The sequence below is a fragment of the Microchirus variegatus genome (genome assembly GCF_963457635.1).
Source record: "Microchirus variegatus genome assembly, chromosome: 15".
NCBI lineage: Eukaryota > Metazoa > Chordata > Actinopteri > Pleuronectiformes > Soleidae > Microchirus > Microchirus variegatus.
The window spans coordinates 2,700,318-2,716,389 of record NC_139816.1 but is presented as its reverse complement, the minus strand read 5'-3'; the positions used below and the strand labels follow the sequence as shown (position 1 = coordinate 2,716,389).

Sequence of the window (16,072 nt, the reverse complement as noted above, 5' to 3'; positions counted from 1 at the left end):
AAAAAATAAAATAATAATAATAATAATAAAAAAAATAAAGAAATGTTTGGACAAAATAATTTTCCAAAAAATTTAATGTTTTAACTTTTGTCAAAAAAAAATGTAATGTTTCAACTTTTTATTTTTTTCAAAAAAAATTATATATCAACTTTTGACAATTTTTTTTTCCAAAAAAATTAATGTTTCAACTTTTGTAAGAAAAAACAAAATTATTTGTTCAAAAAAATGTAATGTTTTAACTTTTGTCATTTAAAAAAAAAGAAGTAATGTTTTAACGTTTGTCAAAAAAAAAAGAAGTAATGTTTCAACTTTTGATTAAAAAAAAAAAAATGATGTTTCAACTTTTGTCAAAAAAATCTAAAATGTTATGTTTTCACTTTTGTCATTTAAAAAAACCCGTTAAATTAAATTATTTATTTTTTTTAAATGTATGTTTCAACTTTTGTTGTTCTGTCGAATGTTGTTCAAAAATAGTAAAAAAGTAGTAATGTTTCATCTGAATCAGGTGTTTTTGGAGCAGGGCTACATCTAAAACATGGCAGGGCAGAGTTCCCTGAGGACCAGGGTTGGGAAACACTGCTTTACAGCCCACTGGTTATGCAGCGTTTGTGAGCAGCCGTGGTCCACTAGATGGCGATGTCACCACAACATCTCACTGTCCATATGCATATGGAATCATTTTAGACTGTAAACACACACACGTTCGTGATTTAGAATCAACATCTATGTGTTAAAGGTCATTGTGGTTGAACTGTGACTCTATAACTCCACTCTGATCTTCATTTATAGGCTTATTTTTCCACAAAATTACTCTTAATTGTGGTTTATTTTACAAAAAAATGTACTGAGCATTTTCTCTACGTACAAAAAGCTGAATAGATTCTCCCTTAGTGTCTGAAACGATGATGATGAGTGATTCATTTTCTTCCAGATTTTCCCCATTTCCATTGAACAAACCAAAACTCTTCTTTAAAGCTCACACAGAGTGGTCCTGTTGCACATATATGTGAGTTATGGAGGTCTACTTACATACATTAACTTGTTTTGATGCTCAAAAATCCGATAGAAATCTCTCCTCACTGAAGCTCTCGTCAGCCGCGCTGTTTCAGACTGAAATCTCACCCACAGAAGACAGAACTGTGTTGTGATCGGCCAATACCTGGAAGTGATGTAAATCAGCACACCAGCTCTCAGGAGCGCAGCTCCCCCTTCTGGGACGGTGGATGCACTGCTACTCATTATCAATGTTTAAAAATAGCTAGATAGCTAAGCTAAAAATAGCTAATAGTGGAAGTACTGCTACTCATTATCAAAACATTGTTTTAACAGTGTTTAAAAATAGCTTCTTCACGACTCCCCGCCGCAGTCCCTTTGACGACCTTTGACCCGGAGTCAGACCCAGAGTCAGAAGACACTGTCGCTCGTGAAACACCTCCACAACGGACGTTATTCTTCTTCTTCTGCGGTTCAATGTACGCAACCGGATGTGCCCGGACTAGTGCCCGGAGCAGGAGGATCTGCTGTTCAGGAGAACCGCTGTTTACGTAACCGGACCGGGTTTTTTCAGAGATCTCGCTGAGCCCGAGATTACAATAAAACACAGCGTTCTCAGCAGTGGCTGAACTGTTTGTTTAGAACCTTCAGGGCTTCGTAAACAAGGTAATGACGCAGATACACACCAAAAAAACAGCGTTAATAGGAACTTCCGGGCGAGGTTCCGCTTTAAAAGCGACAAGAGTCATTAGAATCGGATTCTAATGACACGGCAGTTTCATGCGGCCGTGCTGGGATAACTCCGCCCACTTTGAGGAGGTACTATGGGAAATGTGGCCGTTCCGTCGCCGTTCCCCGTGAGTTTTTGACTCTTTTACTTTTCCTCCTCACCATTTTTCCAAATAAAGACTTCTTAATTTGTTCTCTGGAGAATTCCAGCGTGAAACTGCTCGTTAAAAAAGAAAAAAAAAAACTCCCACACAATTAAATTCACTTTTCTGGCCGTGAGAATCGACTTCGCTCTCAAAAGTCTGGATGCTCGACTCGCGGGGCCGACAGAAACGTACCCGCGGTCTGAGGCCTGTTCCTCTAAATGTCAGCGTGAACTGCAGCATCATTAGCACGTTGTCTCCTCATTGATTCCGTCCCGGGCTCTAAATGTGATTAATAACCTTTAAATGTCATTATATTCTTCAATTAAAGCTGAAGCTTTACTGAAGTGATGCAAACGGAGTTTACGTCGGTGTGTGTTTTTTTTTTTGGGGGGGGGGGGGGGAAATGGCTCGAATGTCGCTCAGAAAGAAGGACGCGGCGACCCTCGCCGACATGTCGACGCGAAACCAGAGAGATTTCAGACGATCCGAGCATCGACCGCCGCTTCTGCTGTTACACGCGTGTGTGTGTGTGTGTGTGTGTGGAAATTAACCTTTGACGTTCAGGAAGAAGCTGAATCTTTGATGAGATGTTTCACTTTGTCTCGTACATGAGACGTTATGTTAGGAGAGAGGTTTTAATGACAGTGAATTAAAGCCCTTTTTCTGACATCAGTGAAGTTTCTTCTTTTTTTTTTAAAGCGGAACTAGACCGGAAGTTCCTATTAACGCTGTTTTTTTAGTCATTACCTTGTTTATGAAGCCCTGAAGGTTCTAAACAAACAGTTCAGTCACTGCTGAGAACGCTGTGTTTTATTGTAATCTCGGGCTCAGCGAGATCTCTGAAAAAAACCCGGTCCGGTTATGTAAACAGCGGTTCTCCTGAACAGCAGATCCTCGTGCTCCGGGCACTAGTCCGGGCACATCCGGTTGCGTACATTGAACCGCAGAAGAAGAATAACGTCCGTTGTGGAGGTGTTTCACGAGCGACAGTGTCTTCTGACTCTGGGTCTGACTCCGGGTCAAAGGTCGTCAAAGGGACTGAGGCGGGGAGTCGTGAAGAAGCTATTTTTAAACACTGTTAAAACAATGTTTTGATAATGAGGAGCAGTGCATCCACCGTTATGGGGGGCGCTGTGCTTCTGAGAACGGGTGTGCTGGATAGTACTGGCCAATCACAAGACTCTGTCTTCTGGGGGTGAAAGTTCACTCTGAAACATCGCGGCTGAAAAACAGTGTCAGAAAAGAGGATTTCTATCGGCTCGTTTACAGCAACTAGGAGGTTTTTGACCATAAAAACAAGTTAATATATGTAAGTAGACCTCCATAACTAACATTTATTATGTGCAACAGGAACACTCTATGTGACCTTTAATGAAATCAAATGATTTTAAGGCAGACAAAACATTTAGGTCACAAGGTAGGAGCTGGGATCACTTTTTGGCAAGTGAAAATGTACATTTTATGGGTTGTCCTGTCCCTTTTAGTGTATTCCAACAGGCAAAAAGCAATGGGTGAGTTATACTTTGCCAAATATTACCCTTATTAATGAAATTAAATTATTTTGAGGCAGAAAAAACCTTTAGGTCACAAGGCAGGAGCTGGGATCACTTTTTGGCAAGTGAAAATGTACATTTTATGGGTTGTACTGTGCCTTTTAGTGTATTCCAACAGGCAAAAAGCAATGGGTGAGTTATACTTTGCCAAATATTACCCTTATTAATGAAATTAAATTATTTTGAGGCAGAAAAAACCTTTAGGTCACAAGGCAGGAGCTGGGATCACTTTTTGGCAAGTGAAAATGTACATTTTATGGGTTGTACTGTCCTTATGTTCAGGTGTTTTTCCAACTCTCTCTTCTCTGGTTACGAAGACGCTGATTCTTCGGCTTCCTGAAACAGGAAGACACACACACACAGAAGACAACTGTGGCAATTTATAAAACAACGTCTGTAGTTAAAACAAAAATCCTTCTTGTGCGTCCAGAAATTCGTAATAAAAACACATTCAGGACGTTACTCTTCTTTGTTTCCCGCCGTCATCAGTTAGCTGTGGTTGTGCAGCCGCAGCATCAGCATCAGCAGCAGCAGCAGCAGCAGTGGACGTGGCCCTGAGGGTGATTTGTCACGGCGAAACATAGCAGCAGAGTCCAGATATGAATTCAGTCTCTGTGGCTGTCAGTCGAGTCATTTAAGTCCAGGTGCTGCCTCAGCAGCAGCAGCAGCAGCAGCAGCAGAGAGGAGGACGTGTTCCATAGATCTCCAGGTTCTGCTTATGCCTGCAGTTGTGGAAATGGATGGAAAGTCGGGCCAAATTTGACAGAGAACTGTGCGAAACATGCCCTCGGATCTGTGTCTGTGTCTCTGCTGTGGCTCTGCTGTGGTTTGTTGTCCAGGCTCTCAGATCTCCTGTTTCTGCCGGGAACCGATCAGTGACATTTTGCCGTCGACGTGATTCGTACAAACTGACGATAAACGCGATCAGAGGAGTTTGTTCATTTACGCAGTGTACAAAAATGGACGCCGGAATTAAAAATGGCCGACTTCCTGTTGAGTTGACGCCGTGGTTCCCGTCGACTTTTTTGTCCGTCTTGCTCTGTAACATCTTCCCGCCAAATTTCGGGGAATTCAGTGGAACTTAATTTTGGTGTTGCATGAAGGGGAATGTGGATCAAAAAGCTGAAAATGGCAGGTTACCATAGTCAGTAAGCACTAGGGAGCGCTGTAAGGGTCAGACATATTCAGTCCGACGATGGTTAGCTCTCTGTTGTTTTAAAGTGCTCACAGTGAACTCTAACAGTTTGAAAGTGGCAGTTTTTTGGTTGCCAATGGCCACGCCCCTTTTAAATCCACAAAACCTATCAGTGACATTTTGCCGTCGACGTGATTAGTACAATCTGACGATAAACGCGATCAGAGGAGTTTGTTCATTTACGCAGTGTACAAAATGGACGCCGGAATTAAAAATGGCCGACTTCCTGTTGAGTTGACGCCGTGGTTCCCGTCGACTGTTTTGTCCGTCTTGCTCTGTAACATCTTCCCGCCAAATTTCGGGGAATTCAGTGGAACTTAATTTTGGTGTTGCATGAAGGGGGAAGTTGATCAAAAAGCTGAAGATGGCAGGTTACCATAGTCAGTAAGCACTAGGGGGCGCTGTAAGGGTCAGACATATTAGCTCTCTGTTGTTTTAAAGTGCTCACAGTGAACTCTAACAGTTTGAAAGTGGCAATTTTTTTGGTTGCCATGGCCACGGCTTTTTAAATCAGCAAAATATAAGGGATCACTTTTTGGCAAGTGGAAATGTACATTTTGTGGGTTGTACTGGCCCTTCAAGGATATTTTAACAGGTAAAAATGACTGGGTGAATATATTTTGGCAAATATTACCTTCATCAATGTAATCAAGTGATTTTGAAGCAGAAAAAAAACATTAAGTCACAAGATCAGAGCTGCACTCACTTTTTGGCAAGTGGAAATGTATATTTGGGTGAAAAAATGACTGGGTGAGTTATAAATTGTTAAATATTACCGTTATTAATGAAATCAAGTGATTTTGAGTCATAAAAAACCTTAAGGTCACAAGGTCGGAGCTGGAATCACTTTTTGGCAAGTACAAAACTGCATTTTATTGCAAAATTGTCTATAGAATAATAATAATAATACAAAATAAGATAATGAGTGACTGAAACAAACCACCCCTGAGGTCACGACCTCCCCTGACCTCTAATTAAGCCATACACCGAGGTGGAAAAACACGTAATCTGATGTGACAACACCTTTTCTTCTCTGTTATTTACACGGTTTTCCTCTTTTCTGCTCAATGCTCAATGTTTTTTTGTTTTTTTTTGCGCACAACAATCAGCCAACACATCGCGACATCGCGTTTCACCACGAGGCTTCGCAGCTAATCACCTTAGACGTGGATTTACAGCCCGACGTCGTACGTCTGCAAAGTGTGAGGTTTGAGCTCGTTTGCATCTCCATACATGCATCTGATGAGAGAAGAAGACGAAGAAGAAGACGCAATGATTCGATTGAGGGAGAACAGATTACGTTTAACTGATGCCTTCATCATCAGGCTCCTGCACGGCGACTGTCTGCCAGGATCTCCTCCTCTTCCTCCTCCTCCTCCTCCTCCTCCTCCTTTCTCTGTGATGAAGGAAAGAGAATCCATTTCTCTCTCGGCGAATGAAAAATCAATGGCCACCGTGATGGATATGTGTGAAATGAGATATGAGCTTTGTCTCAGAGGACTGGAGGGGGGATTGACAGCAGACTGACAGGGGTTAACTGCCGGGAAAAAAAAGGCCGACTCACTGCGAGGAAGAGGAAACAAGAGCATCTCACACTCTCACTTTAAATCTATATATACGTACAGTATATTATATATACTTATATATATGGGGTGGAATCATATTTTAGAATGCACATTACAAAGGATTTTCAAATAAAAGTGCTTGATTTGATATGTAACCATCATTCAAAATATATATTTATGACGCAAAAGAATCCATAAATGTCAAAAATGGACAGAAATAACTCTTTATTATAAATATGGTGTTCTTCCTGTGTACACCTGAAAGAGATAGCAACAAATAGACAGACAGAAAAAAGACAGAAAAAAAAAAAAGAAATGATTTGAGGCAGAAAAAGGTCACAAGTTTGGAGCTGGGATCACTTTTTGGCAAGCGGAAATGTACATTTTATGGGTTGTACTGTCCCTTTTAGTGTATTCCAACAGGCAAAAAGCAATGGGTGAGTTATAATTTGCCAAATATTACCCTTATTAATGAAATTAAATGATTTTAAGGCAGAAAAAACATTTAGGTCACAAGATAGGAGCTGGGATCACTTTTTGGCAAGTGAAAATTTACATTTTATGGGTTGTACTGTGCCTTTTAGTGTATTCCAACAGGCAAAAAGCAATGGGTGAGTTATAATTTGCCAAATATTACCCTTATTAATAAAATTAAATGATCTTGAGTTGGAAACAACCTTTAGGTCACAAGGCAGGAGCTGGGATCAGTTTTTGGCAAGTGGAAATGTATATTTTTTGGGTTGTACTGTCCATTTTAGTGTATTCCAACAAGCAAAAAGTAATGGGTGAGATATGGGTGAAATATTACCCTTATTAATGTAATTAAAATTTTTTATGGAGTCTGGTGTGGAGGAGATGAAAAGTTCATAAAGTCAATGAAAACGAGTCAAAAAAAATCAGCATTTTCTTAAGATAACATAAAATAAACAATATTATCATAACATATTACATTAAAGGAAGAGTTTATGTGTTTTGAAGTGCAATTTTATCAGGTACAGACACATAGTTCGTCTAGTTATAGGCCAGACGTTGCTGCCAAATACTGCACCTGGACAATAAAAGCTTTCTGCCAGCTGGGACACAAGGAGGAGCAGAGAGTAGCAGCTCAACAAAAACAAGAGGCTCACGTACAATAACATCTTGTGCATGTTTAAGTATACGATATCTTAAGAAAATTTTGTTTTTTTACTCACCAGATCCCATAGAAAATAATTGCGATTTTACACCACACAATAGGTTCTGATCCACTACTGCCTCAATTAATGAGTTAAAAGTTCTCATTCTTTTGACTCTAAGACATTTTAATCACTTATTTGGATTTACCTAAGCGACACAAACTCACTAAATGTGGCAGCCGTAGACCAGGAACTCATGTTCCCCATTCAGCTTAAAACGCCGTTTTTCTCAATGGAATTTGGTGCAGAAGAGCAAGAGGATGGTTTATATCTCTGGTTTCCAGGCAGAAAACTGTGATATAAATACATTACATACACACATTACATAGAAACTGTATAAACCAGAGGTCACAAAGTCATGGCCCGCTATAGAAATCCACACTCACACTGGTTTTTTATACTGGTTAAATGATTTTGAGGCGGAAAAAAACCTTTAGGTCACAAGGTAGGCGCATGGATCACTTTTTGGCAAGTGGAAATGCACATTTTATGGATTTTACTGGCCCTTTAGGCGTATTCCAACAAGCAAAAAGGAATGGGTGAGCTATAATTAGACAAATATTACCCTTATTAATGAAATGAACTAATTTTTAGGTGGAAAAAACCTTAAGGTCACAAGGTAGGAGCATGGATCACTTTTTGGCAAGTGGAAAATATACATTTTATGGATTTTACTGGCCATTTAGGTGTATTCCAACAAGCAAAAAGGAATGGGTGTGTTATAGTATCCCCACTCACACTGTGGTTGATGTGTTTTCAGGTCGGCTTCCCTCTCTCTTTGTCGTCGTGGTCAGACCTGAAACTCTCTGAGATCCACACAGGAGGAGATTGACAGTCACGGCACAGACGACGGCTTTACTCTCATTAATCGTCTCTCATGCCTGTGTGTGTGTGTGTGTGTGTGTGTGTGTGTGTGTGTGTGTGTGTGTGTGTGTGTGTGTGTGTGTGTGTCTGCGATCACCTTCTCGGTGAGATCTCGCCCGAGGTAAGACATGATCAGTGACTGTCACACAGTGAGCGATTCCCCTGACTTCAGGCCAGGTCTGTGACACACACACACGCAGGTTAAATATAAACGATCACAACACAAACACGGTCGCTGCAGTTCAAAAATGCTTCGTGCAGTGATTCAGCAGTTTTTAACAACACCGGCACGTCTTTATACCTCCTGATGGACAATGTAAGGGACAGAGTGTGGGTGGACGAGTTCCGCGTCCTCTCTTCTGGACTCACTGCTCTGTCATATGAAGGCCTGTTGCTGGGTGAGTAGTAATTTACCAAATATTACCCTTATTAATGACATGAAATTATCTTGCGCCTTCAGCTCACATGCCAGAAGCTCGGATCACCTTTTGGCAAGTGGGAATGCACATTTTGTGAGTTGTACAAGCAAAAAGGAATGTGTGAGCTATAATTTGCCAAATATGACCCTCATTAATGAAATTAAATGATTTTGAGGCGGAAAAAAACTTTAGGTCACAAGGTAGGAGCTGGGATCACTTTTTGGCAAGTGGAAATTTAAATTTTGGGAGTTGTACTGGCCCTTTAAGTGTATTCCAACAAGCAAAAAGGAATGTGTGAGCTATAATTTGCCAAATATGACCCTTATTAATGAAATGAAATGATTTTGAGGCGGAAAAAAACTTAAGGTCACAAGCCAGGAGCTGGGATCACTTTTTGGCAAGTGGAAATGTACATTTTGTGAGTTGTACTGGCCCTTTAAGTGTATTCCAAAAAGCAAAAATGAATGGATGAGCTATAATTTGCCAAATATTACCCTTATTAATGAAATGAAATCATTTTGAGGCGGAAAAAAACTTTAGGTCACAGGGTAGGAGCTGAGATCACTTTTTGGCAAATGGAAATGTACATTTTACGGATTTTATTGGCCCTTTAGTGTATTCCAACAAGCAAAAAGGAATGTGTGAGCTATAATTTGCCAAATATTACCCTCATTAATGAAATTAAATGATTTTGAGACAGAACAAACCTTTAGCTCACAAGCCAGGAGCTGGGATCACTTTTTGGCAAGTGGAAATGTACATTTTGTGAGTTGTACTGGCCCTTTAAGTGTATTCAAAAAAGCAAAAAGGAATGGGTGACTTACAATTAGACAAATATTACCCTCATTAATGAAATTAAATGATTTTGAGGCGGAAAAAAACTTTAGGTCACAAGGTAGGAGCTGGGATCACTTTTTGGCAAGTGGAAATGCACATTTTATGGATTTTACTGGCCCTTTAGGTGTATTCCAACAAGCAACAAGGAATGGGTGAGCTATAATTTGACAAATATTACCCTCATTAATGAAATTAAATGATTTTGAGGCAGCGATGCAGCGGTTTTTAACAACACATGGAAGCGAAAACTGTCCTTTCCTTGAAAGCCTTGGAAGGTGACGTCCATGAGGACATTTACAAAGAATTTACAATATTGCAACAAGGTGAATCATTACTTAACTATCAGAAGTAAATACTTGGTCTAAATGCTGTGTGGATGAGAAGCCAACACGACGCAGAGGTTCTTCTTTGTTTGGGCTCTAAACTTTCACCACTCCAGAGGGAAATAACTGTGAGATTTGTCACTTCACTGACGTCGTCCTTCTACGTCTGTATCAGTCTCATTATTCGTGTCGCTGAAAGAGTGGACCTTTTTTTTTTTTTTTTTTTAATTCCCCACTCTCACTCTGACAAATAGTGGCAGCTTTTAATTTAGCGCATTTGTCTTTTTAAGTCTGAGTTTGTGCTCACGACGACCAAAACGGAGGCAGAATAATGAACGGTAACAAACGACAGCAAAAACAAGCATTAAAAGTTACAAACTGCAGCTTTAAAGAAACCAAACCAGACCAGACCAGACCAGACCCACTAATCCAGTTTACATGATAATAGAAATAGAAAAAGATTGTATATGGACACCTTTGTTCCTCAGCCTCAGCTGCCACATTCAGCAGCTGAGGCTGAGGAACTCAGCTGTATATATATATATATATGCATGTATATTTAGGTTGGCTAAGAAATCCAAGCAGGTCCTGGAGTTCCAGCGTCCCTGATGGTCCACGTCTCCCACTTCTGTCACCCTCGGTCACGCCTGTCTTCCCTCAGCCTACTTCCACGAACGAGAAGCCTCTGCAGCCCACACAGCGTGAAGTGACAGGAGAGACACAGACAGAGACACAGACAGAGACACAGACAGACAGACAGACAGACAGACAGACAGACAGACAGGCAGACAGACTTCTGTCTTTATTTATTAAACCAGATGCCCATCATTTTCATATAGATATTTGCAAATGTTTGAAGACTTGTGGCAACTATCTTGATTTGAGGAGAACTAGTGGCAGATTAATAAGGATTAAGATGATAGATTATACGGCTTTATCATTTATAATATTTATAACACTCAAAGATGTGATGTTGTTTTGTATGTTAATGTTTTTGTTTTTTTGTTTTGTTATATGTCTGCGTCCATTTATACACACAAACGTGATGTGTTTACTTACTTTTATTTCCCCCCCCCCTTATCAGTTTCAGCACTGGACAGCTCCTTCGTGTGTTTCAGTGTTTCAGCACTGGACAGCTCCACGTCAGAGACTGACACCAGAAGAAGCAGCAGCTACAGGAGTGTGTGTGTGTGTGTGTGTGTGTGTGTGTGTGTGTGTGTGTGTGTGTGGCTTTTATAGACATGTACTTAATACTGGTTTTGGTCGGAAGGGGGCGGAGTTTGCGTTTAACAGCCAAGGGTGATAAAAAAAATAATAATATACACACACATACATCTAAATAAATATAATAATCGCACATACTTGTCCCTCCCTCTGTGTGTGTGTGTGTGTGCGCGCGCGTGTGCGTGTCCCTGTTTGTTTGATTCAGTCAGTGCATCCCACACACACACACACACACACACACACACACAGAGAGAGAGAGAGAGAGAGGTGGGGGAAACAGCTGCAAGCGGATACTCCACATCAACAAGCTGCTGTATGAGGCATCAGTAAAGAAGAAGAAGGGATTTGACGCGGAGGAGAGAGGAGAGAGGAGAGGAAGAAGAAGAAGAAGGGAGTTCCTGTCGTTTTTCTGCCTCCTTTTGCTTCTTCGTCTCCTCCTCGCGCTCCGAGCTTTAAGACAATTTCCCACAAGTGGTGAAGCGATGCTTTAGCTGCGAGGTTTGCGTTCTTTCCTCTTCTTCTTCTTTTTCCTTTTATTTATTTCTTTGATTATTATTACTACGCGACGACACTGTGTCCGTAATTCCGCCGCGCGGCGAACATCTGTGTGTGTGTGTGTGTGCGTGTGTGCGTGCGTGCGTGGACGCGCTCTGCGGGGAGACATGGCTGTTTTCCGGCTGTCGCTGCTGCTGCTGCTGCTGCTGCATGTGGGCTTTGTGCTCGGAGCGAGCCACGAACACGGAGCCCGGGAGGACGTCGTCGGAGCGCGGGGGGCGATTTACGGCGCTCGGGCGCACCACCGTCGGCAGCTGGCGCATCTCCGCGCGCCTCATCCTCCTCCGCCGCCTCCGCCTCCTCCTGCCGGGGAGACGGTGGCGCAGAGGATCGAGGAGATCCTCCCGCGGGTGGTCACGGCTTTCCTGCACACGGGCGACGCGAGCACCCTGACGCACGCCAACTGCTCGCGCCGGTACGAGCTCACCTCTCTGACGCGGGGAAGGTCACACGTCGCCCCGCATCGGTCCATGAGCAGCGCGCTGGACACGGTGCTGCACGCGACCAACTTCCTCAACGTGATCCTGCAGACCAACAGGTCCAGGGAGCAGAGTCTGCGCCGAGACGTCGAGTGGTACCATGCCCTGGTGAGGAGCATCCTGGAGGGGGACGCCAAGATCCACCGGGCGGTGGTCACCTTCCACCCGGGTGCATCCGCCACGGGGCCCTCGCTGCTGCTGCTGCTCCAGGCCACGCGAGCCGGAGGGGAGATCGTCCTGCAGGACCTGTCCAGCGTGGCGCATCACCACCTGCACAACCGCACCGCAGACACGGAGTGGTACCACGGGGCGAAGGACGGGAAGAAGCCCGGCTTCCATAAGCGGGTGCTGAGCCAGGACTTCGCCTCCGTGGACGATTCTCCGAAGAGAGGAGAGAGTTTCATCCCGGACAAGACGCACGTGAGGTGGTCCGCGCCTTACCTGGAGTGTGAGAATGGGAATTTTGTTCCTCGGTGGCTTTTGACTTTATCCGCTGCTTTCTACGGTCTGAGACACAACCAGGCTCCTGAGTTCAGGTAAGAGAAAAAAAAAAAAAAAAAAGTTTTCCAGTTCTGACCTTTGACCCCCACAGGTTTGACCCTTCACAGTTTATATACATTAGATTCATGAGAATCCATCCTCCATCTCTTTGAACCATTGGTTCTCAAAGTGCAGCCCGGGGGCCAATGGCGGCCCGCAGAAACATTTCTGGCGGCCCTGCAATGAATTACAGTTGATAGTTTTAATCCAGGAGCGACTAAGCTTGTTAAATGTTTATTGGACATTACTGGATACAGACTAATAAGTGTAAACAAAAATACTGGGTATTTACCTGGTTTCTATATGGTGAATTTTAGTGTATTATTGTGTTATAAGCTGGTAATAAGCAGGTAGCTACAGCCCCCAAATACTAGCTATTTACCCAGTAAATATATGGTAACAGAAATGTGTTACTTGGTATTAACCTGTAATTAGAAGGTAAGAACAATGGCCAAAATACTGGGTAATTACCCAGTAAATTATAAAGCGTTATGATATTAATAACTTTGGTGGCCCTCAGTACAATGTTGGGCTCCTAAATTAGCCCTCAGCTATCAAAACTTTGAGAACCCCCGCTATAAACCTTGAGATTTGTGATTTGGTTGAGGACGATTTTGAGGTTTTTAAACAACAGCCATGCCTTTCTGTGATTTTCTCAGTGAATCGAGGACGTGTTGAAAAGTCTCCGTCTGTGTGTTTTCCCAAAACCTTAAAAAATGACGACGTTCTCAAAAGTCTTGTTTTTGCACGAGAACCAAAATGATCAGAACCCAGAAAATAGCTGAACAACTCTCAAACTGTTCGAATCGACGAGTAATCGATTCATCGTCGCAGTCTGAGTGAAAATTGGGATTTTAGACCATTTAAAGGCGCCATATGTACGAATGTGGCCAAAAACGGTTACTACATTCAAATTCAAAACACCGAGGTCTTTTTAGGTTTCGTTTTTCTGACGCAACTGGCAACCCGTGGGATCGCTCGGCAGCCGAGACTCTACCGACTGCAATGATTGGTAGACGGCGGTAGGTGGTGCCACATGAAAAAAAACATGATTTGCAGTCTGCAAAATGTTTGTTTTAATGCAAATATTTTGTCTGTACTGTTGTTGTTGGTGAGTTCAGTTTGTTATATGAACATTATTCCTGAGTCTCTGTGACATATTAGGAGGATTTCATGGCCAGTTGATTTAGATTTATTACATAATGCACTTCTGCCCTTTTGCAACCAGCAGCATCGCCGCCCTGGTGGCCACTGGGTATATGCTTACTTCCAGGTTGTCGTCAGCCTGCAAATTCAAGCAAATATCGTCCATTTCTGCCATTAAAATCCTCCTCACGCGGCTTTTTTTTATGTGTTTTTAAAAGCAGCAGCGTCGTGTGAGGAAAAGGCTCAGCAGACTCAGGTCTCCAGGTGGATTTAAAGCCACATGTCATGTGATCACACCTGCCCTCGCTCTCCTCTGCCTAAACACACACTGCAGCCTCCCACTCAGCCTCCTCCTCCGAGGGGGGTTTTCTTCTTCTCTCCTCCGCTCTGACGAAGGCGGCGGGGGGAGGCTAAAAATAACCCTGGATGTGACTTGATGTTCGTAGCAGTGGTGGAAACCTCTGGCTACAGGCCCCACCATTCATTTCCCTCAAACTCCCTTGTTTGTGTTGGTGGTGAGGGGTGAGGGGTGGGTGCTGCCGTTGCTTTTCCCCTTGCTTTGGTGAGTCACAGCGTTGCCGAGACGACACGCGGCGATGCGGAGGATTTTTTTTTAAGAATAAAGAAAAAGGAAAGGCGGAAGAAGAGGCAGCGAGCGTCAGCGCGAGCGTCAGGCCGTTGTCCCGAAGCCACCTCTGAAGCCCGTGGCCCTGACGAGCACCGGAATAATCCAGTGTTCAGGCTCCATAGGATCCCGACCGACATCTTCCCCCGATAAATATTTAATCCGGATCGCTCCTTGTTTGTGTGTGTGTGTGTGTGTGTGTGTGTGTTTAATTGATACAGTCAAGTCACTCACAGGCAGAGGCGATTCTAGAGTCTGTAGGGGCCCTAAGCGAAAAAATCCCAGGGGGCCCTTCCTTCCGAAACAGTGTTCGTCACCATTGTGTTATAAATAATCTGATACCAACAAAAAATGTATGAATTCAAAATATTATTTTTTTTCGAAATGAATGAAATAACATGGAAAAACCTTATAATTAAAGAGTGTGTGGAAATATAAATACATAGAACAATACAATACTGTAAATAACTGAAATTAACTGAGTAAAAAAGATATGCATTACACTGTAAAAAATCCTCTTCATTTTCCAACTTGCAGAACGATAACTTCACACACCAACGAAAAATGTATGAATTATTATAATAATAATAATAATAATAACATGGAAAAACCGTGTCATTTTGAAAATAAACAAAGTATGTGAGAATACAAACGTAAAGAACAATAAAATACTGTAAATATCTTTTAAAATACTATATAAACTTGAAGAACCCACATTATATAACAATATAAATATATAGAACAATTAAATACTGTAAATGACTGAAAAAACCCTAAATATAAACTTAAAAAAAGTATAGAAGTTAAATAGTTTTCTTACTAAACCCACAGCGGGCAATTCCTCATCAGCACCTTCGAAGCCCTGCGTCTACTAGTTAGCGTTAGCGTCAGCTAGCGTTCTGACGCTAATGTTAGCTGCTGTTCGAGTCTGTGTCCCCGTTAGTTAGACAACGTAACTGTTCAGTAACAGCCGTCATTTACTGTTAATGTTATCATTATACCATCATCTGCACCAGTAGCTCCACTTACAACTGTGTGTCTTTCTTTTTACTTCATATCTAACGACCTGATTGAAAACTCCTCGTCATTTTCCTTCAGCTTCATTTTCCAACTTGCAGAACGATAACTTCACACAGGTTAAAGTGAGGTGGGGCCCCTTTAGGGGGGTGGGGCCCCTTTAGGGGGGTTTTCATACTGAGATGTCATTGCAAATCGCCCATTGTTTTTTTAAGGGGGACGGGGAGGTGGCTGCTCACTGCACATTTCAGTAAAAACAGCCCTCAGGCTAACGAGTGTCGGGGGCCCCCTATCTGCTCGGGGGCCCCAAGCAGTTGCCTGCTCTTGCCTGTTCACAAGCTGCGCCCCTGCTCGCAGGCAAAACAGGGATTGCAAATGAGTCGCTCCTGCAGTGATTGCACGCTAACAGACGACCGGACCATACCAAAGACTCACTCCCACACAGGTTAAAGTGAGGTGGGGCCCCTTTAGGGAGGTGGGGCCCCTTTAGGGAGGTTTTCATACTGAGATGTCATTGCAAATCGCCCATTGTTGTTTAAGGGGGACGGGGAGGCGGCTGCTCACTGCACATTTCAGTAAAAACAGACCTCAGGCTCCCGAGTGTCGGGGGCCCCCCCTATCTGCTCGGGGGCCCCAAGCAGTTGCCTGCCTTGCCTGTTCACAAGCTGCGCCCCTGCTCGCAGGCAA

At 42.8% G+C, this 16,072-nt stretch overlaps 1 protein-coding gene across 1 annotated transcript in view; it reads left to right on the top strand.

The window, feature by feature from the left end:
* Nucleotides 1–11,685: 11,685 nt before the first annotated feature.
* The window catches only part of gpr158a (G protein-coupled receptor 158a), a gene marked incomplete at both ends in the record, with an annotated part of 100,639 nt that continues 96,252 nt past the window's right edge, over nt 11,686–16,072 (top strand). The window contains one exon of the mRNA XM_083901318.1: nt 11,686–12,593. Coding sequence (XP_083757444.1) covers nt 11,686–12,593 — 908 coding nt within the window. The remainder of the gene's footprint in view (nt 12,594–16,072) is intronic.